The sequence below is a fragment of the Euwallacea fornicatus genome, chromosome 17, assembly GCF_040115645.1.
Source record: "Euwallacea fornicatus isolate EFF26 chromosome 17, ASM4011564v1, whole genome shotgun sequence".
Classification (NCBI taxonomy): domain Eukaryota; kingdom Metazoa; phylum Arthropoda; class Insecta; order Coleoptera; family Curculionidae; genus Euwallacea; species Euwallacea fornicatus.
Window position 1 is genome coordinate 4,228,917 of NC_089557.1, and position 26,631 is coordinate 4,255,547.

At 34.2% G+C, this 26,631-nt stretch overlaps 1 protein-coding gene across 2 annotated transcripts in view; it reads left to right on the plus strand.

The window, feature by feature from the left end:
* The first annotated feature begins 3,420 nt into the window (after positions 1 to 3,420).
* The window catches only part of LOC136344591 (cysteine-rich motor neuron 1 protein-like), a 110,599-nt gene continuing 87,388 nt past the window's right edge, over positions 3,421 to 26,631 (plus strand). Inside the window, exon 1 of one of the 2 annotated variants that reach the window (XM_066292212.1) lies at positions 3,421 to 3,754. In XM_066292212.1, coding sequence (XP_066148309.1) covers positions 3,703 to 3,754 — 52 coding nt within the window. In that variant the 5' untranslated portion in view covers positions 3,421 to 3,702. The remainder of the gene's footprint in view (positions 3,755 to 26,631) is intronic. The other variant, XM_066292209.1, reaches the window with a different exon arrangement.

The following is a 26,631-nucleotide window of genomic DNA, read 5'->3' on the forward strand; positions in this document are numbered from 1 at the left end:
GAGTTTTATAATTCAATAAATCTTGTTTTGGGTAGGGCTGTATTAAAATGTTGTGTTATATGGTCATAAGCCTAAAAGATAGCGACGAAACGTTATTTATTTGGATCAGCCCATTAAGGCTGGCGCCACAGGTGATTGATTTATTTTAAGTATAAACACTAATTCTCAGTTTATACATAATATTATAAAAGTGCAATAACACCATGATCGTTCCCCAAATATCTACGAGAATAGCCAGAAATGTATTTGGAAATCGGATTGAGATAAATATCTCATACAATGTTTACTCATCCGAACTTTACTGCCCAAATTTTTGGCACTGTCCTGGTGATGATTGTGCTTTGCAGTCGTTAAAATTGGAACGAAACGTAGTTCCTGGATACCCGAATAAAAAAGAGACAGTTTATTGGAAATTTTGAAAATAATTCAGAGATTCATCTGACAAGCATAGGGCAAATTGGAGACTGAAGGAAAATTTGTGGGCAGGTGCTATGAAAAATTGGAAATTTTAGTATCTGAATGTCGAAAAATTTAAATCACCGAAATCAGAAAATGTACTCAGAGAAACTCTAAAAATTAGAATTTTATTAATTTTTAATACTCAAATGCATCTGAAGAATAACAACATGAACTACGCATATACTGAAAACTTTGTAAATTTCTTCACTTAAAAAATATTATCTTTGATTAACAGATATCCGAAATGAACGATTAAAAAACTCACTCAGAACTCAGAAACCAATATTTGAAAGTTTTAGATTCTCGATTGATCAGTATTTCTCTCTTTATATAGGATCTGTATATTTTGGAAATATATACTTATAAAATCATATACCCTAAATATGTGAACAATATGGCACTCTGTATAGGCCTAATAATTTTATACACAATTTTTAATGCGTTGTCTGATTTACATAATGGATGGATTGGAAATGGAAATCTGAAATAATTACTATTGACTGGCTATGCATATTTTAAAATATTGTGCCTGAATATTCATTATCCCTTTATGCATAGTTTTCATGTAATCTCTTTATGAAAAATAGGACAATTTTGAGATTTATTTACTATGAGTATGGTACTTGGAATTTTTATTATTTGCGAAGCTCTTTTTTGGATGAGTTTTGGAAATTTCCTAATAATTCTATCTTCAATATCTATCTGTAATTGTGAATCTGAACCAGTAGAATGTCCGCAAAGCGAATTTGCTTCCACGTTTCTGTTATATAATTTAATTCATATTCGTTCCACCTAATTAATTAATGCGTGTGTGTAATTTTTGAAAAATTACTATCAATTATATTTTCCCATTTAAACTGATTGTGCTTTTCTCCGTATGCATATGAAATGTACTCAAGAATATTAAAAAATCTGGAAATGGATCGAAGTTCAATTTGCAAAAAGCCTCGTTAAATAGGCGCATTACTGCTATGTAGGAGGATTGCTACACTGAAATTTTTCTTCCATCACAAAAATTGCCACACCTTCTTATACATTAGTTTTATCAGTTTTTGCCAATATCTGGATGTTAGGCCTTGTTGCCGATTTTTCGTTGTTAAAGGACAACTTTCAGCGAAGCATGGGTAAGTAATAAGAAAGGTATTTTAGTGCGTTGTTATGGCGACATCTCGCCTTAAAGTTATTGGGTTAAATGCGCAACATTTCCTGTTTGCTTTGTTAATGTTCACGTTTTGATGCAGTTTTGCCTACAAACATAATTTTATCAGTAAATATTTGAATTGCACATTTAACATATTGTTCACCCTAGAGAATGAATAAATTCATAATCTTAGCTAATATTTGAAACCCAAGATAACTAATATTTTCTAGATAGACAATCATATATTTTATTTATATTTTGCAATAATACCCAAGATTATGGCAGTATTATGCTTTAAAATGTTATATACGTTAGAAGGGAATGATCATTTTTTCTTTTGTTTTGTCCGGGAACAATGACTCACACGCAAGTAAGGGTCTTTGGGGCGGTGAAATTGCACATCATTTTCAATTAAAAGTAACTGAGAATAACGTTCGCCTTAGGACTTAGACGAAAACCCCTGTTACTGATTCAGTGAAAAAACTGTGACACTCTTCAGAATTGATTGTAATTTACATAGGATGAGTTTTAAATGGCAGATCAACTCTGCAATATGTTACAGGGAGATCTTCAGGTAGAATGAGAAAATTAGCAGAAAAAGTCTATTTAAAAAAATGACGATTTGTATTTCAGCTGCTCATCCACATATAATTTTTTACAGAATTACTTACTAAGAATCCAGTCTTCTTTTTAATTTTAGGGTTCGTTACATTATGTGATGCCATATCTTGTGGTACCCAAAACGCCTTTTTTCTAACCGGTTATTTCGCAGACACGACTACAGTTATTACACATGCTGTTTCTTAATTACGTGTAACCAATTTAAGGGCGTAATCTTGGATACATTTCATGTAGAAAGTCTCTAAATAAACAAATGCACGCAAATGCTTCGCTTTCAAAACACAGAGTATTAAAATATATATTAAAAGAAATCAAAACGTTTTCTTTAGATATTTCTAATACGGCTCCACTTAGGTTTTCAATTGATATAAAAAATATAAATATAATTTTTTGCTAACGTTTAAGTGGCAGTTGGTTTACAATCAGGGCAAGGTTCACTTAAGACACATAAACGCCTTGTTGCCATAGGAACGAATAATAAGTCTTTATATTATAATTTGTTGAATTAACTTTTTTGAGGTAAAAAGAAGTTAAAAACGATATCCTAAACGTACGCCACTGTCGCATGGAAAAAATATGAGTAAATTTAAATATGTTGAGCTTTTTACTAGAAAATTGCAGGCTAAAATTCACAAATTGAATTGGAAACATATTGAAATTAATTAGAGATAACGTTTTTTTATGTATATTTTAACACCCTGTATTTTGAAAACGAAGCATTTGCGCACATTTGTTTATTATACATTTTTTTCTTGAATGCATCCATTCCTGCGAATCCATTATCGATGAAATACATCCAATATTACTCCTTTAAATGTTCTGCACGAAGTTAAGAAAGGCCTTGTATAATTAATTTTCTTCTTGTTCTAAAATACACGGCGCTTTATTTTAAAAATAATTTTTTTTATTTCCAACACAGTACATCAACCTCTCCAAATCACAAAAAATCGCCTGTGTCTTTATGTATATTGTGTTCAACCCCGGACAGTGGTTTGCAACACCCAATTTCAAGTGCTTATTCCCCATCCGCCATTTTCTCCAAAATGAAGCACGCACCGCTAAAAATCCGCGTAAAACGCAATCGCATCGATAATATCGGTGCCCTCACGCACCTCCGACTAAAATATTCGAAAAAACGCGAACAAAACGCGGCAACAACGTATGCAAACACCGTTTAACAGAACTAAGCCGCTTCCTCCAATCCTCTGGTTAAGTCAGTCTGCCGGCGTATATAATCACGAATAGACGAATCGTGCGTCGATCATTCGACCGCAACATAACCTGCAAAGGCGCGTAATCCACCGGACACGGGACAGTGGGACTTTCAGTGACGGATACCCCCAAATTCGGACACATAATTATGCGTATTTGGACCGAGAGCGTTGCAAATCCGACCGCTGCCCCTGTTTGAGTACTCTCAAACCGGAAGAGTTCCCCAATACCGGAAAGTTACACTTGAATTGTTGTTTTGCCCGGACGCCATGAGGACTTTGACCATTTGGGTGTTCCTCCATTTGGGATTTAACAAATTAGGTGAGTCCCCATAAGTTTCAGAGGCGCAGTTTGCGGGAATAAACATAGATTTATGCGTGTCTAATTTGGCCCTCATAAGGATTAAATAGATGGGTGATAACGGTATAGCCGCTGATAAAAAAAAGTTTGAAAACACAATGTACTCGAAGGGAATCGTCTAAAAAAATTGATAAAGTTACTCCTCTGGGGTCTCTAACCTGATGATGATCTGAAGATCTATACAAGGCTCCAACTATGAATATAGTGGTGTCACTGTAAGCGTAGAGGTAAAGTTAAATCAGGTGTTTCAATAGTATTGGAAAAGTAAACAGAGTTTGATCAGTGAGTTGAAGCATGGAGATAAGAGAGCGATCAATAAAAATTCTTTGAATGATTAATAATCCAGGATTTGCAGTGGAACAAACTGGCGAAAGCGCATTGATTGCCGGATTCTGACCCCAATACCTGCTACATTCTTTAGAGGGTTATGAAGGACGACAAACTGTTAATGGGGTTGAGAAAAACGCATGAATTGACTTCCATCTACTTACCATAAGTAAGCAAGAAATCGATCATTTTTTTCTAAACGAGTTGAAAAAATAAACTAATCTGAAGTAGGTACCTGGGAGCATGGACATTTGTAACAAAATAATGGGCCTTTCATTCAAATTTCCAGAAAAATTATTACATTTTCATCTAACGAAAAGCTATTGAAACCATAATAAATCTTATTCACAAAGTCAAACTACATAATCCTGAACTATCTGCTCAGGATCAAATTATCAGCAGAATTAACTGGTTGTTTGCTTTATTACTCTGAACGAACGTTACGGTAATAGGGATTTTTGCATGAGCAAGATTTCATTTTATCCAAAAACCTTATAGATACAATCAAAAGCAACGTAAAATGTTCGTTTATAGAAGCTTCATTATAATACTTCCAATTATTCCAAATTTATGCTAAAGCGAAATCTCGTTTAAGAAGTATTGAACAAGTTTGGAGGAATACTGAAATCGTTTTATTAACAATCCCTAAATTATTCATCTATAAAAACATATGAAGCATGCAAATCCCTCCAATAGGATTTTTAAATGCAACAACTGATTGTATCTTGAAACAAACCATTTCGAACAAGGTACAATCCACTCATAAAATCATAAAGATGTGTCTCGCAGGGGAAATAATTTTAGGGATGTGATGAAACAATTTAAGGCAGATAATAAAATATTACATTATGCATAGAGATACAACAGAACTCGTCACTCCAAGTGCCCTGAAAGTGCCCCCCACAGGTTATCATATTAGGCCTACAATGGCGCACCTCTTGATTGGCACCTTTTCGCCAGAAAATTCTTTGTAAATCTCGTTGATTTTCGTTTATCCACCCTTGGAGATATCTTTTTTCCTCAACGCCAATTTCGTAGGTATGTTGTTTAAATTTAATCGTTTCAGTTTATGGTTCAATTCACTTTCTTTCTTCGTTTAGACACTCCCATCAAAAACTACTCTCAGCTTTAAGGTACTGTTCATTTTCTTGAGTACTGCGTGATGCTGTAAGCAATAATTCAGAGTATTGCTATTCTAAATTTCATACTCTGCGATCAATCATATGTATGCGTGTGTTCCGGCTCTTGATGTTCCTGCATGAATCCAATAAAGCTCTTACTTAATGTGTTTCACCATTTTTATCACGATATAGAAATATTAATTTTTTTCCTACTGTAGTACTGAATTTCCTCTTACATTAATGTCCGTTTTTTCTTTAAGTATTTCAATCAAGTACCATATTTTGTTCTCTTGAAATTTTCCCGACATTCAGCGTAATACCATGATAAACAATTATATAATGCAATTACACGTCATTATTAGCTAACAAACTGCAATTATTGACAATAAATAGTTCGGATTATTTGCCATTGATAAATGTGTAAATAAAACAATGGCGTTAAATGAATGCAAATTAAGACCGTTTATATTGTTTCCAGACATTCCGATATTGCCTTCGTTGACATGGCATTAACACCTTGTATCGGTTGTTTTATAGTAATTAATTATGACAAGGCTCCTTTGCCATGTCAATCTGAAACGCTAATCCTGTGTCTATACATTTCCACTCAAATGAGATGAAGAGAGACTAGAGAAAGAGAGGGATGGAGGAATTTGATTCAGAAATAAACTAGAAGAACTAAATACTCTTATTGTGATAAATGATGTCTTTCGTCGTCCATTTAGTTCAGATTTTTATCATCGTCATGATCAAAGGTATTTTAAAATGTCCGCAGAGACATTTTTTATAACCGGTAAATTTCCCAAAACGTCCGGTTGTTTGGCAATTTTCTGGACAAGGAATGCGTCCTCCCACATAACATACGGTCGATTTACATACATAAACTGAACGTGGTTTTTAGATTTATAAACTCTGCACGAAATGCCCGTTTCAAAGTTTATTTAGCTATAATAATTCTACACATTTTATCGGTGGAAAGGAATTTTTATCGTGCCAAATTCTATGCTTTTGTTTCAAAACGTTCAATCTAGTTTTGCGCAACAATCCTTCCTCCAGCTAAATTGCATTATATAGAAGACCCCACACATACAAAACTTTGTTCCAGAATATGGCAGTGAACATCAGCAAGTATCTCCTTGAATACATACAGGGTTCCGCAATAGTACGTCAGACTTCCTTAACTTATATGCCAATAAATTTAACAATATTTTTCTTCTGCAGCGTTACACAGCACATGAAGGCGAATTTCCCAGAACTTATTTTCTAATGTGCAAGGTGACCCCAAAAAAATGTGACGATATACGACTTCGTTATTTTAAACGGAACTCTCAATTTTTTATGGTATTTTTTCAGTTCTCGTAAAATTTTAACGAGAGTTTATGTAAGGTGTCCTACCTTTAAAATTTACCGTTTTCGAGTTAATCGGAACAATTTGGCGAATTTGACGGCTGTAACGTGCCACCGAAATCGGTATAGTGCGGTAACTGCTGTGAATTTCGGAATTAGTTTCCTGGGGTCCAAGTAGGGCCTAATACGTTTTGACGTGTTTTCATTTTAAAAGTCTTCCACAAGCCCTCAAAATAGGAGTCCGAAGTTGCCTGATCTCAATCCTCAATAATTTACTTATTTCAAATGGAATACCCCCATTTTCTCAACGGCATCGTGTCCAGAATTCAAAAAGCTACAACTTTCGCTAACATTAACCTATCCCTAATCCCAGACATTTCTAAATTCCCAAAAACTGCCACATTTTAGCTTTTAAATGTTTGGATAGTCATGAAAAATGTCATTTTGACAATTTTGTGATTTCTAACATCTTCTGTGGTTGATGAAATATGCTTATCATAATGTGCAGTTTACCGTTGTCGTGGACATAAAATAATAAATAATTATTCATTTGTCAGAACTTTATGTGTAATTACTTTCAAAAATTGTGGATATTCTTATTGAAAATAATGAATTTTTGAAAGAAAGATTAGATTGATATGATTTTTGTTTTGGGAGAAAATTAAAAAAATGTTTTCTGGCCAGTAAATCTTATGTTACTCGATTTCCTGCGAGACACCACCTAGAAGCGATCAGCTTTAATAGATTACTGGGGTGATTTCTGCAAACTGGAAGTCTCAACTATAAAAAACAGCAAAGAACAAAAACTGTCAGAAGTAAGATGAACGAATTAGCGATTTTAATAAATGTAATTGAACATTCAAACATTAGTCAGCCACGGGTAGCAGGAGAAGTTAGTATAAGTGACAGGTCAGTGCGGGGAATATGAAAAGATCATTTTCAAAAATTTCCGAATAACTCTGAAACGATAAGTTTTGAAGATAGGGTACGTTATATAAATTGACTTTAAAATTTTATGAAAAATTCGAAAATAACAAAAAATTGAGAAGTTACCTTCAAAGCAACGAAATTTTATATGAACCTTGTATATTAAAAAATAATTTCCGGCAATACGTCTTTATGTGCTGTATAACCCTGTAGAAGAAAAAAATTATTAACTATATTGGTACAGAAGCTAAGGAAATATGATGCACTATTGCTGGACCCTGTATTTACTCCCGACATTCTCAAGCGATACGTGTTGATTCGCGTCAGTAGTAAATAAAGTCAATGTAAACTACAAAAAAACGTTATCAGTGCATGTGACATTCCTAAAATTCCTCAAGAATTAGACGATTGTAAATATTTGCAAAAAAATGACATAAAATGCTATTATTGCTTGTTTTATAGGTGTATTGTTTTGGGAATTTTATAGGAAACGATCAACAATTTATTGCAAAACTGTGGTTTATGGCTTAATTACTGAAATAGTTAACATAATAGAGTAAAAAAATGCAGTAAAAGGTGATTGAAACTTTTCAATAAAAAAAATATTCTAGAGTTCAAGCTGGAGATAAAATGTCGGCTATAAAGTTGATAATATGATTTACTAAGTGTATCAATGACCTTTATTACCTAACGTTGAAACAAAACTTTACTGTTCAGCAACAAGTACTTACGTATATCATAAGAATGATAATAACAATCATTACAGACAACGACATCAGGACTATAATGACTTCCACCAGGTATGTTAATGGTTATTAGAGAAAAGTAATGAGCATCATAAAAACAACTTTAGAACCATTTGAGGACTTACAGAATTCTTTACGTTAATTCAGGTTTCATAATTTATATATTCAATGTTAAAAGCTATTCTTAGGGCACAAAATCCTGTGCTGATCTGCGTCTGATTTGACTTGTTTGCTTGGAATAATATAAATCAATTCACTGAATTTCAAATCCTTTCGCTGCTCAAAATATCGATAAAAGTTATTCGTGGTTAAAAACATCGAATAGATTCAGGTTAATTTAGGATCAATTTGGTTTCAATTGCATACTTCTACGAGCTTGTTTAAGTTCGGCCTTGAAATCGAGAAATCTTAAAACTATTTTGAGTTAATCAGATCCTTTAAAACTGAGTTTAAAGTTTCAGCGAACCAATTCAGCACTAATTGAATCCTTTTTCTGACGTAAAAATTGGCTTTGGGAATCGAGAAATCCTAGAATGATTTGAGTCATTCAGGTTCTTTAAAAGAGCTTCAAGTTTCAGCGAATAAATTCAGTGAATTGTCATTTTTCAGACCTTTCTAGGATTTGAAATTGAGAAGTCCTACAATTTTTTTCTTTAGGGTTCTGTGCATAATTCAGATCAGCTTTCATAAAACGAATTCTTTACAAATTTGCCATCATTCAATAATTTACTTTGGGACTTTTTATTATTGCTGTTGTATGTAGTTCGTGCTGCAACACAAACTACATAGAATGCATTAATGAGCATGGCCTCCACAGAACAAAACGCGGACAACTGACTAGAGTTAGTTCGTACTCTTAATACTTCAAAGTTTTCAAGTTTTTTGGGGAGTATATGCATTTTTTGCAAAATTGAAATAATCTGTGGTGGTATTTTACACAGTGGTATTCTCAGGGCATTTTTAATATGCAAAATAGCAAGTTTCTAAAGTTGAAATCAAAAGCGGTCTAGACATATAAAGTAAAAAAAGAAACAACACGGAATAAATGAAGCTGAAGTATTTCACATTGTGGGCAATTTAAAAAACTTGGAATAAATATTTTCTCCAAAGTATATCTATTCAAGCACGACTTGATTAAATTCGTTATTGAGTCCCTTATTTCACAAGCAAAGAATTTATCAATAAGAAACCGTAAACAATCAAAAGTTCGAGAAAGATCGAAAGAGACCCAGGTACTACTGATACATTCCTTAACATTTTCAGGCAAAAGACATATTAGCAAGTCTCAGTTTAGATCTAAATCTTTCTCTTCTTGTATTATAGACCCATGATAAGTTAGTAATTTTCCTCTAATTTTTATTTTTCAACCGTCGATCAGCACCGCATCCTGTTTCCCAAAACGTGAAATTCATTACAACCCATTGTCGGTTTCAATCAGCAAACTCGATTAGTAATTTTGCAATTATTGTTGTCAGCAATATACAGTAAAATCTCCATCTGGCAATTGATGATGAGGCTAAAAACTGCCAGATTGCTCGGATAATGCGAACCCTCGTTCGGCCATATAGCGAAATTACGATTTCCAGGACCGCATTATCGAATTTTGCGGACAATGTGGAAATCATTATTATGTTATTGTGCAATGGCTGACGTTAATTTGTATTTTACGCTAAAATCTTCCTCAAACATGTTTATGTAACCGGTAGTTTTGTCACTCTAATTGTCTTAATTAGTCATCCGAATATATTGCGGCTTTGTGACCTAGAGCGAGGTCGATAACTCGTACGTCAGATTTATTCCCGTTTTAACAAAAATAACAACAAATTGCAAATTTTGAGGCCTGCCTGATGCGATCATGTAAATTTAGATAACAGCCTCGAGTATCCACTTAATGACTGATATTTTTTTATATGTATACACAACCTGAGGCTGCGTCAGAAAGCTAAATGAACAGCTGATGTAGATGTAACGGTATTCCCTCGCAAATTTGGCAGCAAACGAAATATTGGTGTGTACAACTTGTCGGAGTCGGATCCTATAAAAATACAATCACGTATTCGTGTAATGACAAATTGTTATTGGCACGAGGATCATTACTCGGATTTATTTTTGAATTTATCGACTTGGACGAAAATCAGCCTCAAACTTTTGATACAACACTGAAACGCATTCGCAATAAAAGTTTCAGGGCAATCGCTATTTATACACTTCCACCAACAAAAGAACATTAGGCTCTAATTGTGAATCCCATTGTTGCTGTTTCCCTTTGGAAAAAAAAGTGCCAGACGGCCACGACAGGGCAGGAAAGTATTCGTAATTAAGCCCTAAGAGGAAACTCTTAATTATTGTATTGCGAAATAAATCAAAGCCTGCGAAGTAAGTTTTTTTTTAATTAACCTTTGAGTTCCGCAAAGGACGAATCCAAAAGAAGCTTTACATTGTAGTTGTTGAGGGAAATAAAAAAACTGCGTCAGCCACATCAAAGCGCAAGAAAAAGTGGAGCTCTGGTTAATCTGGAACTGTGGGAACGTCTGGATTTAACTCTAGAGAAACGTAAACGCATAATATGAAAAACCGCCCAAGATAAACTCGGAACCTTCTGCTTGGAAGATTTGTCCTAGAAAAGTCCAGGAAATAATAATTCAAAGATTATTACTTGTTCCCTGTATCTTCAAGATGCTGATAATTTATACCATACAATGACGCTCCCGAGAAGTAAATTTCATATAGATACACGGAAAGATAAATTTAGTACATTGTAGGGATTAATTAGTTGATATTAAGAATGCAACTACCCACAAGTCCGTTTCTGTTCACGATCGTTCGGTGCTCATCAGTAAACGTTTGTGTAGTTCAAGGGTCTAGTAGTGGGGTTTCACGATTTCAAAAAAAAATTAATCTATGATAAGGTTGCACTCACTTTAATTTGACTTAGCCGATGGTAGGCTATTTCCTATTCAAGCCTTGATAAATTTGGAAACCACTCGTACGCCTGTTAAAAAAAAGACTGACATACAAGTACATCTTTTTTAAGTACGCGTATACATAAACCCTTAAAATAGAAATATCGATGTTCACGATAAGCAAAACACACCTTTAATTCAGACACGCAAGTATTTTAAATCAACATTATGGTTTCGGTCATAGATAAGCAGTGAGTGTATGAAAAAATAATTAGTCATGTATCTATTAATATTGCATAACTAGAGTTTTGCGCGAAAATTTATAAGTCAGTTGTCCCTTTACTGGTTTCTCTTTGATCTATTTTTAAAGATTGTAACGCAAAAAGTTGTAACAAACATTGTTACTTCTAATACGTTTTTCTTATTTCATTTATTTATGTTGATGTAAGCAAAATCCGACACCTGCTGCGATAATGTAGTGACAACTTTGTATGAGTTAATGCATGCATGTAGCACATATTTCAGAAGTGCGGTTCTAAGCAGCGATTCGAACAATAATATGCTTAAGGTTGGTGTGGACTTTGAAACGATATGAAATCATGATAATGAATATCAACAACTAAGGCGATTGTCGCAAAAAAATATCGTAAACAATGTGCAAAAAGCTGCCACAATGCGCACTATTGCGCGCAATGTGTGAATAAGACTCAGAATTAATATTAGAAAATAATATTTTTACGAAATTACCCCAGAAATAACGGAGGTCCCTTCCACATTGGACTACGAAATTTCCATTTTTCAATACCTTGACTCTCAAAATTCTAATGGTATTTGCGTATGGACACTAAATCTGGATCACCCGTCAGTTTCATGTCTTTAAGCACATTGCGTTATCATACCTCGTTATCCTTATGCATATTGAATATTCGAAATCCAATATAGCAGTTTCCAACTATATCTCTAATTAATTAATGTTAATAGATACGTTGTTATCATAAACCGCAAAATTGGCAGCCATGCAACTGCACTTCTAGCCCAAGCTTGAAACCTCAACCCAAGCACTACTATAGCTAAATTGTTTATCAAAGGAAGATAATATTCCTTAATTTAGTGCTAATGCTTGTGTGTGTATAAAACATTAATTCATAAATAAACCTCACTTCATAAAATTTCTCGGAAGCTTTCAATTAACTTTTAACTTTTAACAGACGATTTGCTGATTAAAACGCATCAAAAGTAATGATCCCTATAGTGAAACGAAATGGGAGCGTATTATGCCTATTGAGGGCCTTTTATGGTACAATTTCTTGAATTATGTAACTTGCAGAAGATGGATATGTGGAAATCTAAAGAAATTTTCAAACCTGTTTCAATATTATACGAGACAATAAGATAAGATAACGTAAAGTGGGTCAAGATTTGTGCCGAATAGTAATAGTGGTTCAAAACTAAGTTAAATAGGGTAGTACCGTGTAGTAGAACCTACCATATAAGGTACATAATAGAATAGAGCTTTTCAGCGGAATTTATAGTTTTATATAGATTTGCTCGAACGGTAATATCCTGTTGACTATGTCATTGTATTCTGACTGAACAATGGGCAATAAGTTTGAGAATTTTTGCTGAAATTATTGATGGTTTACCTTGATATGGGTGTTGTTCGGTGTTAAAGTAACACCTATCTAGAGGATGTTTGTAGGAGTCATATATCTAGGAGAGTTTGTCATTTAAACTTTAGGTAAAGATCCTTGGAAGAGTGAATTCCTACTGAATTAGTGCCTCTTTCAAACAGTATATCGTAGCAATTTCTTTCGAATCTGGAAGTAAAGTGCATGTAAATCTCACATAGGATACCATGGTCAAATCTCTGCTATAAACAAATCCTTAATATTTTTAACTACAAAGTCCACTAGTAGAAAGGCGCGGCTTCGTGGCTTGTTTGATTTAAATTCTCGTGAATTACCCCGCAATCCATTTCCAGATTTTCAAAAGGCGCCTCTGAATTCAAATTTACGACACAATAGCCGTTAGCATGCCCCTTTTGTGAGTTTGTGCCCTACATAGGCAAGAGAAAAATTGAGCGAGGAATGTGGAAAATAAATTGACTCGTGGGGTTAAATGCAATGGGACTCGCTTTAATTAATAGGCACCAGCGCCTATTTTCAATCTTTTATCGTACAGTCTTGGCCTCGGAAGGGGGCTGTTTCCGGCCCTGCACATCTCGTTAACCATTAACAGATTTTTCACTCGCGATTTGCGTAATAATGAACAGGATCGGATCACCTGCACAAGTGCATCGATATTTTTAGTTCGGCACACACACGATCTGTTTGCATTAAACATTCCAGATTTGCTTATTTTGCACGTCTAAAGCATGTTTGCACATTTTTGATCAATATATTTGTTGATTGTATCAAATTTTTCATCATTCCTGATGGAAGCTTATTACATAATGCGTTTGAGCCAGAGTCAAGGTTTCCGTAGGAAAAATTTCACCGTCAACTAACAGTAATTAGTGATTTATTATGTTGTCACGAAAACAAGGCGACTCTTGTCGTCCTTTTTCTTCATACTAATATATAGTTATATTACTACCTTGTACCCAGCGAAATGTTTGTTCTTCGTTATAATAATAACCACCATCACTCCTCATCTCCACTTCCTAAACGGTGTTAATATTATTATTTACTTAACTCGATAATATTATGTCATGCCATTAAAGTAACTATAATGTAGTGTTTACGTACACTTATAACCCAAATATGGGTACCATTATTTCAAGATAACAACACTTCAAACTGCCATGTGGGTACAATAATTTTCTCTTTGAGAAAAATCTGTTTACACGTAAATGGCTCTTTAGGCAAGCTCATTATACGACGGTACTGAGGGGGATTAGGTCCTGTTTTAAGTTGTGTTTTCCTATATAGTGCTTAATTAACTGCTTAATAGCAGAAAAGTTTTATTGAGTGAGTTGTGAGTTTGCTGCTAATTTTCGTATTATATTTTAATGCGAGAGCCGAAATTGTGCATTTATGGAATTGTAGAGAATTGTTATAAACTATGCAGCAGTTCTGCAAATTTTGCAATTACGATCTGCTAAATCTCACTACTAAATCAGATTAGAAATTTACAGCTATAGTTTATTCAACAGAAGAATGGATGGCATAGGCACCTCGTAAATGGTAATAGATACAGACTTGGTTATATGAGAGAAAACGATACTTTGTACAACAAATAAAAGATTAGTAGGTGTGACATCTGGGTGAATGCGATTTTTTCAATTAATGCGAAAAACTCACGAATTAAAATTTAAATATCCTCAAATATCCTCATGATTGGTTGGCAAAAAAAACAAAGCAATTAAAATAAGTTATGATTCATATCAAAAACTGAGGGATATTTCATGTTGCTACATTTCAATTACATTTACCCTTCCTCTTGCGCCTATTATTTCATGCATCAATAGATTGTAACATGCAGAGCAAATTTGACATCAACTATAATCATTATCACAAAAATATTAATTCCATTTGCCCATCGCTCAAACGTTGAAACTCGTTTTAACGCCAAATTAACTTTATCGGGCTTTTGGCCACATTTGATTGCAATACTTTTAATTGTTTATTAAGCCCATTTGTTCGGTTTTTTTTAACACAATTTCAGCACACATCAAAATGTTTTAGGTTGCTACGGTATTACAGGCCATCGAGGCCATATACAATCGAACGGGGTTACAACGACACGATATCAGAGGTTTTGTTCGCTATAGCCGGGCGTCCGTTATATCCAATTCTAGTCAATATGTCCATACATATACAATATTCGTCTTGGCTGACGCTAATTGTGTTCACTTGTGTTTGATTAGGGATGTAAACTATAGCTGAAGGGATTAACATTAATTTTATATAAAGTCAAATGGACATCGACAGATTTGTAGGTTGCTCAAAGTTTAACCTCCAATACTAATAAAATGCAACTAATGGAATCGAAAATCGGGCACAATCGACTATTATATGGGGATTCCTCGGTGACAAGATTATCCCCACAAAAACAATACTCTAAAAAATTCTTCCTCGAAAAGCGTTCGCTAAAACCGATGGTTCTTATAAATGTGTTCGTTATATCCGAACAAGAATAGCACATAATTAAATAAACACTTTGTACATTCGTGACATTTCGTTCGTTATAGACCAGGTTCGCTATAACAGGGTTTGAATGGTACTGAGCAGGACTTTCATGCATAAGCGAAAAATATTATATTAAGGCGAGAGGGCAGTCCTGCAGCAAAACTGGAGGTGCCTCATTTTGCAAAAGAATTCTTACCCGGTTTTTTACAGTTCCTCAATAAGTTTTTCCGGAAGTTCAACTTGTACCAGACATTTAACTGAATATTCATTTTAAAAGTAATGTTCTCTCATTAAATAAGGACTTCCTGTGCTTCAAGAATAGCATTTTTCACACTCCTCTGGCAACACTAATCGAAAATGCAATAACAGGCTCAGTTACCATCATCTCTTGGGTTTTGTAATCTTTTCCACAGCATACAACGGGACGATCGTCCACTCCCTTAAAGTAATTTAGTTTATTTCTTAAGGTTACACTGCACTGTTTATTACAACATTAAGGAATATTAATTTCAACGTAGTACATAGTAAAAGGCAAATGCCTGAGTTAGACTTCATACATTTAAGTTGTAAATAACGTAATATTAACGATCTTTTAATTAAACCCGAATCAAAATAAATATTTTGAGGTTATGGTGGAACGAATAAAAGAGACATCTGGGAGAAAAACCGCAATATTATCGTCCTGTCTCTCTCTCTCCGTGCCTAACAGATATTCTATCCTTATTTGGCATTCGTCTGGACGTTTCGAAACTCTGTCTTACCTACGATGACACATTGACCCAGTTTCTTCGGAGCTATCTCTTTATTAAATGGACTCTCCCCTTTAGCGGGCGCTAACGACTTCGCAGTGGAATGTCTGGAATGTTTACGTGACATAATATTTCGAGGCGCCATGTGTTTTCCATTTATTCGTATTCACCTTGAGTTAACCTTCGCGGTGGATTGTGGAAGAAGCGCGGATATTTCAACATTAAGAAACCCTTTCAGTCTAATTTGGCTTTCAACCGAAGTTTATTTAACTGTTTAACTTAAAATACAAATAAAACTGAACTAAAAAAACAATAAAAACTGTTGAAAATGTTCTCCTTCCAAGATGCAGGACTCTACTCTTTGCCTCATAGACCAACAAACTATCGAATCTTCTTTTAGAAGTATTGCGAATGATGATTTTAGAAAATTTGATTAAATGTTACGAATTGCTTCAGATTGTTGATAACTGAGCCGGATAATTATATTTCCTGACTTCCTTTAAATTTTTAATTTTTTACATCGTTAAATATTTTTACGAATTCTACAAAAAAAGTGAAATATACGAAAATACATATTTCACGCCTCTCAATCTATTACGCATGAATTATAATTGACGTTTCATGCACGCTGCAACGTGCATAAAAAGGATTTTATAACTCATGCCTAATTACTAGTGAAACAATATTAGAACTTTCAGGTCCTGCATCTCCAAACACTTTGAGATATTAATAACATTTTTTCACTGCTAAAAGCGTTAATTGATTGAAATATTGATGCACTTGTAACAAAAAGTATTGTGTAGTATTCTTCTGTACGAGCCTTTAAAGTCCTGGGAGCGTACAAAACTTTCTGTTGCGCGTAGCGTTTGGCAATATGTCGCGTGTGCTGCAAAGACCTTTTTATAGACTTACAATATAAGATTCTATGTTATGATGAATCTGTGTTTCTAGCTGATTGCAACAATTTTAAAGCTGATTTTATCTACGTTGTTCTTTCGAAATAATTTTAGAATTTCCAAAAAAATATTCGTAAACTCCTTGAAAACTCGATATAATCACACACTTCGTATCCTCATTACTCGTTTACTTGTGTCTCTACGGAAATTTCTGATATTAGCAAATATAATGTAGCTTATTTTTTCAACCTAAATAAGATAGAGAAAATCTCTAAAATTGGCAAAACTTTCCAATCTAATGTCGCTATAATCGCAACAGTATAGTAAATATACATATATGTATGTCCACGTTTGTTCATATACGACGTATGTGTTCATATTCTACCTATTACTATTGAAAATTTCCATAAAAGCGGATAAAAGCGATGTTAATCATGCATTTTTCTTGTTTTAGTAATGAAGCAATTAGTTTGTTAAAATTCCGTCGATCTAGTGGTCATTGTTCTAGAAAAATGCGCTCGTTCATTAAAGGCTAAATAAGGAATCTGAAGCACTCGACGTAAACAGACAGAAAAATAAAAATAGCTGGTTATAATCTCAAAGCAGGGTTCAAGAAACCAATAATGGTATAACGTAAAATTGTACTTATGAATAATTTCAAAAAATATTAAGAAATATATTCTAAATTGATAAAGACTGAAATCGTCTTAGTCGTACTTTCACTTTTTCAGCTCAAATTTGATTGATATGATTTGGATTTGTTGCCGCTTTTGTTTACGTTTTTTAAAATGCAATTTCACAAATCAAATTGTTTTAAGTGCCTAAGGTACAGATCATCAAGGCCGAGCCCATAAATCCCATGTATTTCACGCCTCTCAAATTAATATTCTTTTTATGGTGAACTCATTTTCTAGCCGATCTAAAACACTAATTGATGTTATTTTGTGAGAGATAAGTGCTCGTGTATCGATGCCCGCTAATTGCCATTGGAAGAGGATTGAAAGAGTTTTTGTACATCAAAAGAAGCAGATGGGCCTGTCAAGAGTGTTTTCATGTAACGCAAGACATTGACACAGATGATGTTGGATTTGTGGGTCAGTCTTCTCCTGCTTAAATGCACAAATTTTGATTTATCGCTTGACGCAATTCTAACCAATTAATAGGCCTTCACGATCGTTTAGTCTGATATAAATAGACAAGAATATCTGTTTCAGAACAAATTTCTCGGTCTATTTAATTACCTAAAAGTGAGATTTGTATATACATACAGGGAACGATTAAGATTATCGCTTTACAACCGCCGATAAGATCTTTGACTTCAAGCTCAGTTCACACTTAATTTGTTAATTGGAAAGGTTTTTTAAATTATTGTCAGTAGTGAGATAGCATCAACTAAATTACGTAACACAGAAACTATTATAGATTAAATGCGGTTTCAAACGGGCTTTTGCCCTTGAGGGGTACGTTATCTGATTGTGATATCCAGGAGTGGACTGGGGTGCCATAATTTAGGGACATGACCCAACGCCCCACGTGACACGTCCAAAATTCGTTTTGCAATTCATTAAAAGTCAGTAATAGATAGTGTTTCAATTCAAGATTTTGCACACTTGCTGACGTCCGTAAAGCAAATTTGAATATGGCGGAATTTGTACAGAACTATAGAGAAGGTGGAAGCATTTCACGACTCTAATAATATAATATAACGTAATATTATTTATAATGTTATATTGTTGATATGGATTATTATTATTTTGAAATTGACAAGAAAGATTTTTAAATAAAAACCTCTCTCATAACTTTTATTATTATTTATTTATTAAATCTAAAATCTAAAAAGAAAATCTTATTTAAGATGGCTTCAAAGAGTATTTAGTGAGGATATAGGATAGGTCTACAGTTACTGAAAGAGCAGAAAACTGCCCTGTATCTTCCAAAAAAGCCGTGAGTCATCAATTCTCTTTTCACCATTTCTCATATATGCGAAAAATAGCCCTTCGCCCTGATATGATTTATTGTTACCGTTCCTGAGCTTTTCATTAATAGGTAAAATTGAACCATACTGTAGGAGTGATTAATATCGAGGGTGGTTTTATTTATTCCTCAACCCCTCACTATATTTCGTTACAATCGATCGATACAGATTGATAATGATTATTTCGAGTGAGATCGTGAAGTTTTAGAATTCCAGTTTTAAGCTTATTTATATCTGGTTTCCTCAAATATTCCCTGTATTATACTAATTCTAAACTTAAGAAAATTATCCTGGGGTTAGTTTGGGTTAAGCACATTGTCTCGTTTATTGAACTATTTTTCCCCCAACTTGGACTTGTTTTTACGTAAATATCAATTTCCCTCGAAACTTTTTTCCATTTTATCATCGATATTTCCTATATTCAACGACTCTATAAACTAAATTGGTTTACTTTGCAAATATTTTCAATATCATTTCAATTAAAGTACCATCTCTATTGATGTCAATAGCACATGTACTCAATCTGTATCTGTGGGTGTCTGAATTTTCAGTTTCTTCAATCACATGGGAACAGTCTTCATCTAAGTGACTTTTGAATTTAATTAATATCGATATAAATCCATTATGCTAATCGAAATTCTTGAGCATCAAAAATAGCTTGATTATTAAGCCCGATTGAGCGGATCTGCCTTAATTAGTTTGTATGTTAATTACCCTGCCGGATGTCGATATACTCTTAATATGGCGCTTGTTTTTGATACAATCATCCCAATCGGGTTTACTAGCATATCAGATTATAGATGTAAATTTTTAAGCTAATTATTCTCTGTTTATTAATCCGCGTAGTTTTTACGTCAAATCCGTGGCTTTAAACGGAGGGATTCTCCTTGGAACAGCTGCGCACTTCGTTAACATTCCTGTACTTGTATACATTGTAAGTACCACTAAAACCACGGCCATTAAAAATCGAAATGGAAATACATATTTTATTTTCCTGAAACCGTGTAATTAGCGAAATAATCGCAAATAACTCTCGAAGTCTTCCAAGGTATTCATTATCGGCAAACCGAACGGTTGGGGCACTTAAATGGCAACATTTTTTACGTTCCAACTCGTAAAGTTTCTTTCCCCCCGGTCCCCCCCCTTTTGAAAAAACTGGGCTCTGTTTAGCCTTTGCCTGTAAAATATGGGATTAATTACATCTCGGGTAAAGGGTAGGAAAAAATTAATGAATATCTGAGCGATAAATTATCGATGCCGCGTTTTGTTTAACGCGTCGTGAATAGCGATAATTACGAGGTCATAAATTAGAAGATCCCAGCTTCAGTTCCTGGTTAAATTAATCTCTCTAACTAAATGGAATGTGCAGTATGTTTCTTATTTCTAAGGCACAATAGCTAATCGTCTTCAAGTTGAGATAAGAAACTGGTAAAATTCTGGAGAGGATTAGACCATCAAAAGATGTAAATAAAAATATTTTCCCTATACAATACGTTTAATATAAAATGTGATTTTACGTATTTGCTTCCACCTTTTAGGTGGATGCAATCAAAAAACAAGTTTTTGTAATGAGCAGAAAAATCCCAATTTTCTTTGCTCAAATTAACACCTCTTTCCTTGTTAAACTTCCACAGAATTTCCTAATCCTCTCCATTTCGCAAAGTTAAGAATATATAAAAATCAGTAGTGCAGTAACATTCTCCTTTAATGCTAGGATTATAAACATTTAGTATTTTTGAAGAGAAACTCTAACGAGTCTTTACCTTGAAATTCGATTTGTCACTTGCGCACCGTTCTTTTCTCATAAATAGATCAACTTGGATTAAGTTTGCGAAAAGAGTAATTGAACTAGAGATACCAGTATAGTGAAGCCTACAACTAGCTAATTGGATCATACATACATAGCAATTTTCTTGTAAATCTATCATCTAGGCAGGAAAGCTATAAAATATTCCACGTAGCAAGAAAATTGCTGTGGCCTAAACTGGTCTCGCACGTCGGTAATTTAGCAAAATATCTCTCAGTATTTCACATTTTCTGAACTTTTCCCTTAATTTAATTGCAAGTTAAATTAGCAAAGTTCAGAATTTGAGGAATTTTAAATCAAAGACACACTGGACATGTGATGTCAAGCATCAAATGAAGCCGAGACACCTCATTTTTTTTTTACAGTTCCTTGGAACCAAACAATGACGTTCATCATCCTAATATTCGCCTCAAAGATTCGCTATTTTTAATAAAAAAAAAAAAAAAAAAACTGCAGCTGGAAAAAACCGAAATAGTGAACTAAACAGAGGTCAGTGAGAGGGACCAACGGCTAAAATATTTACACATAACCCTGATTGCAAATGTTTCAATTGTTGTGATTTAACAGAACCAACACAAATTGCGCTTCGTGACGTTCACTTATTTTGACATTGAAACCTCAAGCTCTCTTCAGGTTTCTCCGACAAGAATGCCTTCACAGAGGCCGACAGCCCATTAAATAACATATTACGAATATGTAAATCTGCGGGTCATACCTTATCTGTTGTTAGTCACACGAAGTGTTCGCAATTTTGAGGTCAACAACTTACGGCTGGATTGTTTGTGTTTGCCAAAAAGAAGCGTTTTCTCGCTTTATGTGGCGTTAAGACTATTCCTTCCATATGAAAGCCGTTACGTAACCCTCGAGGTGCAACCGGTTTTGTTTGGTCTGCTGTTTGCACATCCCAACTCGTCCAGATACTCTTGCGATATCTAACAGTGAGATCATTAAAATTCAAAAAGTACATGATTCAGACCAGGTGCAAGGATGCACAGTCTGTATCCCATTTTTAGCATTAAATTCAGCAGAACTAATAAAAGGAGGGTTATTATAAGATTGTAAAGCCACAGAGGCAAAAGCTCCATTCAGGAGTTTCAGGTATTTGGAAAATTACATTTAACGATTGTTTCTGACTGTAAAATCTACACTTCTCTCAATATGTGAACCTAAGGCGATAAATATATGGAAAAATAATTTCTATCATCGTTATAAAGCACTTTTCTGTGAACGTTAAATCACGGAAATCAAAAGGCGCTAAGTGTCGTCCGAAAAGGTCGAGGTTGCCATATGAGACAAACTGTAAAGAATGCAGCCGTGACACACTGTATGTGCTGGAGACCCGTACTTGATTATTTTTAATTAAACCATGAATATTGTTCGACATTTGACTTGTCCATAAATCTTACAGGTAAACAAATTGAATCCCATACACAAGGACGATTAATTTTGAAACAATCTGGTGCCTGCAGCCGTGAGAGGAAGTGGCGACAGTCTGTCTCCAACATGGCAAATTAGAAATTTTCCCAGTTTAGAGCCTGCTCCCAACTAATCGCATGTACTATTCGAATTTTGGAGAGAATTTTGCATATTCCACATCCCAAAGGAGACTAAATTATTCAGACTTGTTTAGAAACTTTCAGGGCAGAAACGCAATTTTAAATTTGAAGTTTCCAGCACATCAGTCAGAGAAACAAGGAAACTAATAATAGATGATGTGGGAAAAGTGCAGTTTGATCGCAAATGAAAGATATACAAGGTGATTCACCAAGATTGATCAAATTTAAATCTCGAATACTTTTTTGATTTTTAGTGAGTAGACTGCGATTCGTATAAACTGTTGGAATGGGAATCTGTCTCAATTAGAAACCATCAGCGATTTTCTAAGGAATGTGATGTTCACAGATGAAATTTCATTTTTTCGTAAAATTGTGGCTAAATTTCACAATAACCACATTTGGGCGGCAGAAAATCTGCATGCTCTCATAAAATAATCATAATCAAGCACAATTTTCCTTTAACATTTGAGTTAAATTTATCGGTTATCCGTCTTGTGATAAAAGTGAGTAAAAATTTGAGAGTTTCCTATTACCAACTTCTCCGATGTGCAAAATTTTGTTGGAATTCCGCGTTACCGTCCGGAAACATAATAAAAATCAAAATGAAAATTTTAATTTAAATATCCCGCTTCTCGAAAACATACTTAGAGAACTTTTGCAGATCCATGTCAATATGACTTTTTTCCTAAAATTCTTTGAAAACAGATTGACAGCGCATCCTGATTCTTGACTAAACGAGCTTTAAACATTTTTCTAGCAGAACGGAATGGCTTGAACGCTACTGATTTTTCAGATAAACCATAAATGTTCCAAAAAAGTTGAAGTTGAAGCCATTTTCGAAATCATAATTATCAAAATAACGAACAATGAAGAACTGCTAGTTACTTACCTCTATTAATGAACGTGTTAATGAGTTACTCCAATGGTGGGTGGCGTTATGGAAACAACAGTTATTAAGTTAAGTTCACGCAGTGGACTACACAAGTCATGAGTGTAAAAACTGAATTTTTAGTTCCCAATAAAACCTGATAAAAAGAACTTATGTAAGACTAAAGGTATTAAATATATACAATTTTAGTTTTATTTTCTAAAAACTTTGTTCCAACCAAATGCAAGTTAAGATTTAAGAGCTACGAATCTAGAATCGTGAAGTTTACTTACTAGCAAATCCGATATCACACTTTTCTAACGTTTTCCTTTCCTGTTGGTATGGAAAATTATAGGCTGGTCCTCGTTGGCTTCCTGATCTTCTTCTTCATGAAAATAGTAACTATGAAATAAAAAACATACCATGTGTCTACATCAAAAATGATTATAAAAGAGATGAGGAAATATACCGAAAAAAGTCGATTTATTCAACTAATTTCACGAAGCACGGAAAAAGGTGGAAAATGAAAAGACTATATCAAGATTTAAAGTTATGCTCTTCGAATAGCGGAACCCGTTTAAAATTTAAGAATCATCCGTTCGGATCATAAACCAGAAAGAAAATTTAAGAACCACCGAAAAGTTACACAAAAGCTCGAAATTCGCATGTCCGGGAAATTCACCAACCAACGAAATGCGACAACCAAATGACCACTGTACCATTCCATCTAATATAATCTCATCGAAACGAAATATTTTGTCTTTTTCTTCACAACGCCTCGAAGTGGAACAAAATGGAGAACTACGGCTACATCCAACTGTTCACGATGAGAAGATATTAAATATTAATGGTTGACTTTCATTAATTGGAAAACAAAACAAGAAAACAAATTTATTTACATTAGTTAAAGCAGCAAGCAAATTCCTTAGTGGCCGCAAGTAAAACGGCAAGCCATCACAACTAAATACGAGGAAGTATCAGTGCACGCCAGTACTAGAAGCAGAAGAGAGAACCATAAGACAATCAGTCGATCGAACGTAAAGAAATCTACATAAATAAAACTGACGAAACAAAAATGACACAGTTACATTCAAAATACAGAAATTCAGAATTCAGAATACAGAAACAAAAGATACACGAATGGTAATCCCACCGGTACTTATTTCCAGGGCAAGTACTTAACAAGGACACAAGTACGACAAGGACTTCTCAATAACTACCTACAAATGCACTGTGAAGGCTTCTGGGGGCTTATCTATGTAATATTCCTTCTAAATACGATTAAATCATGAAGTTACTATTAAATCACAAAATATCATTAGCAAAATTTAGACTATGACAATTGCGCAAACGGAAGTTTCTAAATGAGCGTCTTTCTGGATAATACATGCAAACGAATTCACAAGTTAAAGGTGTCTAAATTAAAAACGAGTTTTCCTTAATGTCCTCTATTTTTTATATCAAATATCAAAATAAGAGAAAATTTACGTTTACTCAAGTTACTGATGTCTTTCTGGAAACTAAACAAAAGCAGATACTTTTCATATAAGTAACGTTTCTTATATTAGCCAACTAATTTTGAGCATGGACCAATATGTTGGAGTATGGAAAACTTAACAAGGGAACTTGGCATCCCCGTTTGATTTATGGCTCCTTGCTTCTGGTGTAATTCCCGTTGCTTTCGGACATTGCAACTAGTCTCAAAGACCCTTTGTATTGTATAATCCGGTGGATGTACCATTTTATCGACTCATCACTGTATCAACGTCTGACCTCTTCTCGTCCTCATTAATACGTCGACCTACGTGAATAACCAAAATCTATAATACGTCAGTCAATAAACACTTTTTACGTCTTTATTGCCCAGTATTAAGATGAGATCATGCCAAACCCAAACATCTTGGTAAGGCACGACAGTTCGACATTTCTGATTGGGTTAATACACGAAATTCTTGCTCGGTGTGTCAGACAGTTTTTGTAAACATTAAAACCCATAATGTAATTTATTTGCCAATTACATGACTCATCGGTGGATATATTGTTAATATAAAAATAACACTCTATAAGTAACGGTATTTAAACGGATTACGAAGAGTCATGGACGAAATGATAGGAAAAAAACGTTAACTTTTTTTTTTAATGCAATACAACGGGTTTTTGCAGTAGTCTTGTTCCTAAGAATGACGCTTTGGAAGATGATGTTTCTTTTGCAATTTCCGAAACAACCCTCAAATAGACGTATAAGCGATGTTTCATATGCGGATAGGTGCAAATCTATATTTTTATAGCTGTGAAAAATGCCCCCGACAAACTGCGCCAATCTGCATTTAATACCCTGAGAGACCAGTGACCATTCTTAATAAAATTCCCAAGTAGCAGCATCCGGCTGGACGTAAGTGGTCGCATTATTCATCCAAGTAACGACCCATCTCCGACCGATAGTCTTATTAATATTCCAACAAGTAGCACCACTACTACCAGAGCCGACAAATTTGCATTTCATTCGCTCAAGAAAAATTGTATTGTGCAATCGGTTGGAGAAGGAGAAAGAGAACCTGATGGCGCCCCAAGAACTTAATGGTTTTTAAATTAAGCATTTCGAGAATGTCCTTCAACAAGCCGAATTGTATACGTTTATTGTGTTCCTTTTGCCGCGATCCGTTTACTTAAGATTAATGGATTAGGATATTCGTTCGGAATAAATCAGTGAAGAACAATCAGCGTCGTCACTATCGGGACCTAGCTACGACGTCTTAAATTATAGAAAAATAATCGAGCTGTGATCAAATTTCGGCCCCATTCGGAACAATTTGATAATCGTGTTCAATACCAGAAATGATCAGATATGCAACGGATTCACGTAAACTACACACTTAAGATTGTTTGGTAATTTTTTGCCTTAAACCCATTCTGTATAAGGTTTTTATTCAGTTTCCCTTCTTGCGATGTATTGAATGAGGCTTTCAAGACTCCGGCCGGATTTATTTTACAGCAAAATGCATGAAATAAAAAAACTTCTCTGCAAAGTAATCTAACAAAGCCTTTCCATTGAACATTTTTCATTCAGAATTCATTAAAAAACACACACACACACACACACATATAATTCTTTAGCATAATGCGTTTTTCTCTTTCTTCATTGCTCTGTATACGTTGTTCGGAGAACTCATGTATACATATTTAAAAATGTTTCAAATTTATATTCGAGTTACTTCTGAATACCCAAACAATGAATATCACTGAAGGTCAATATCTTGTATGAATATTTTCTCGCTGATCCACGTTATGTGAGATACCTTCACGTCACTTCGGGTTACTCACGGAAATGAAACAAATTTAATAAATCATATTTTCCATAGTTTTCTGGCCAATTCCAGTTAATATTTCACAAATTAATCCCCAACAAGTATCTCAAATCTTAATTCGAGTAAATTCGAGTTATTTACATAGCCTAAAATATCTTCATGCGAATTAGGATTACTCTGA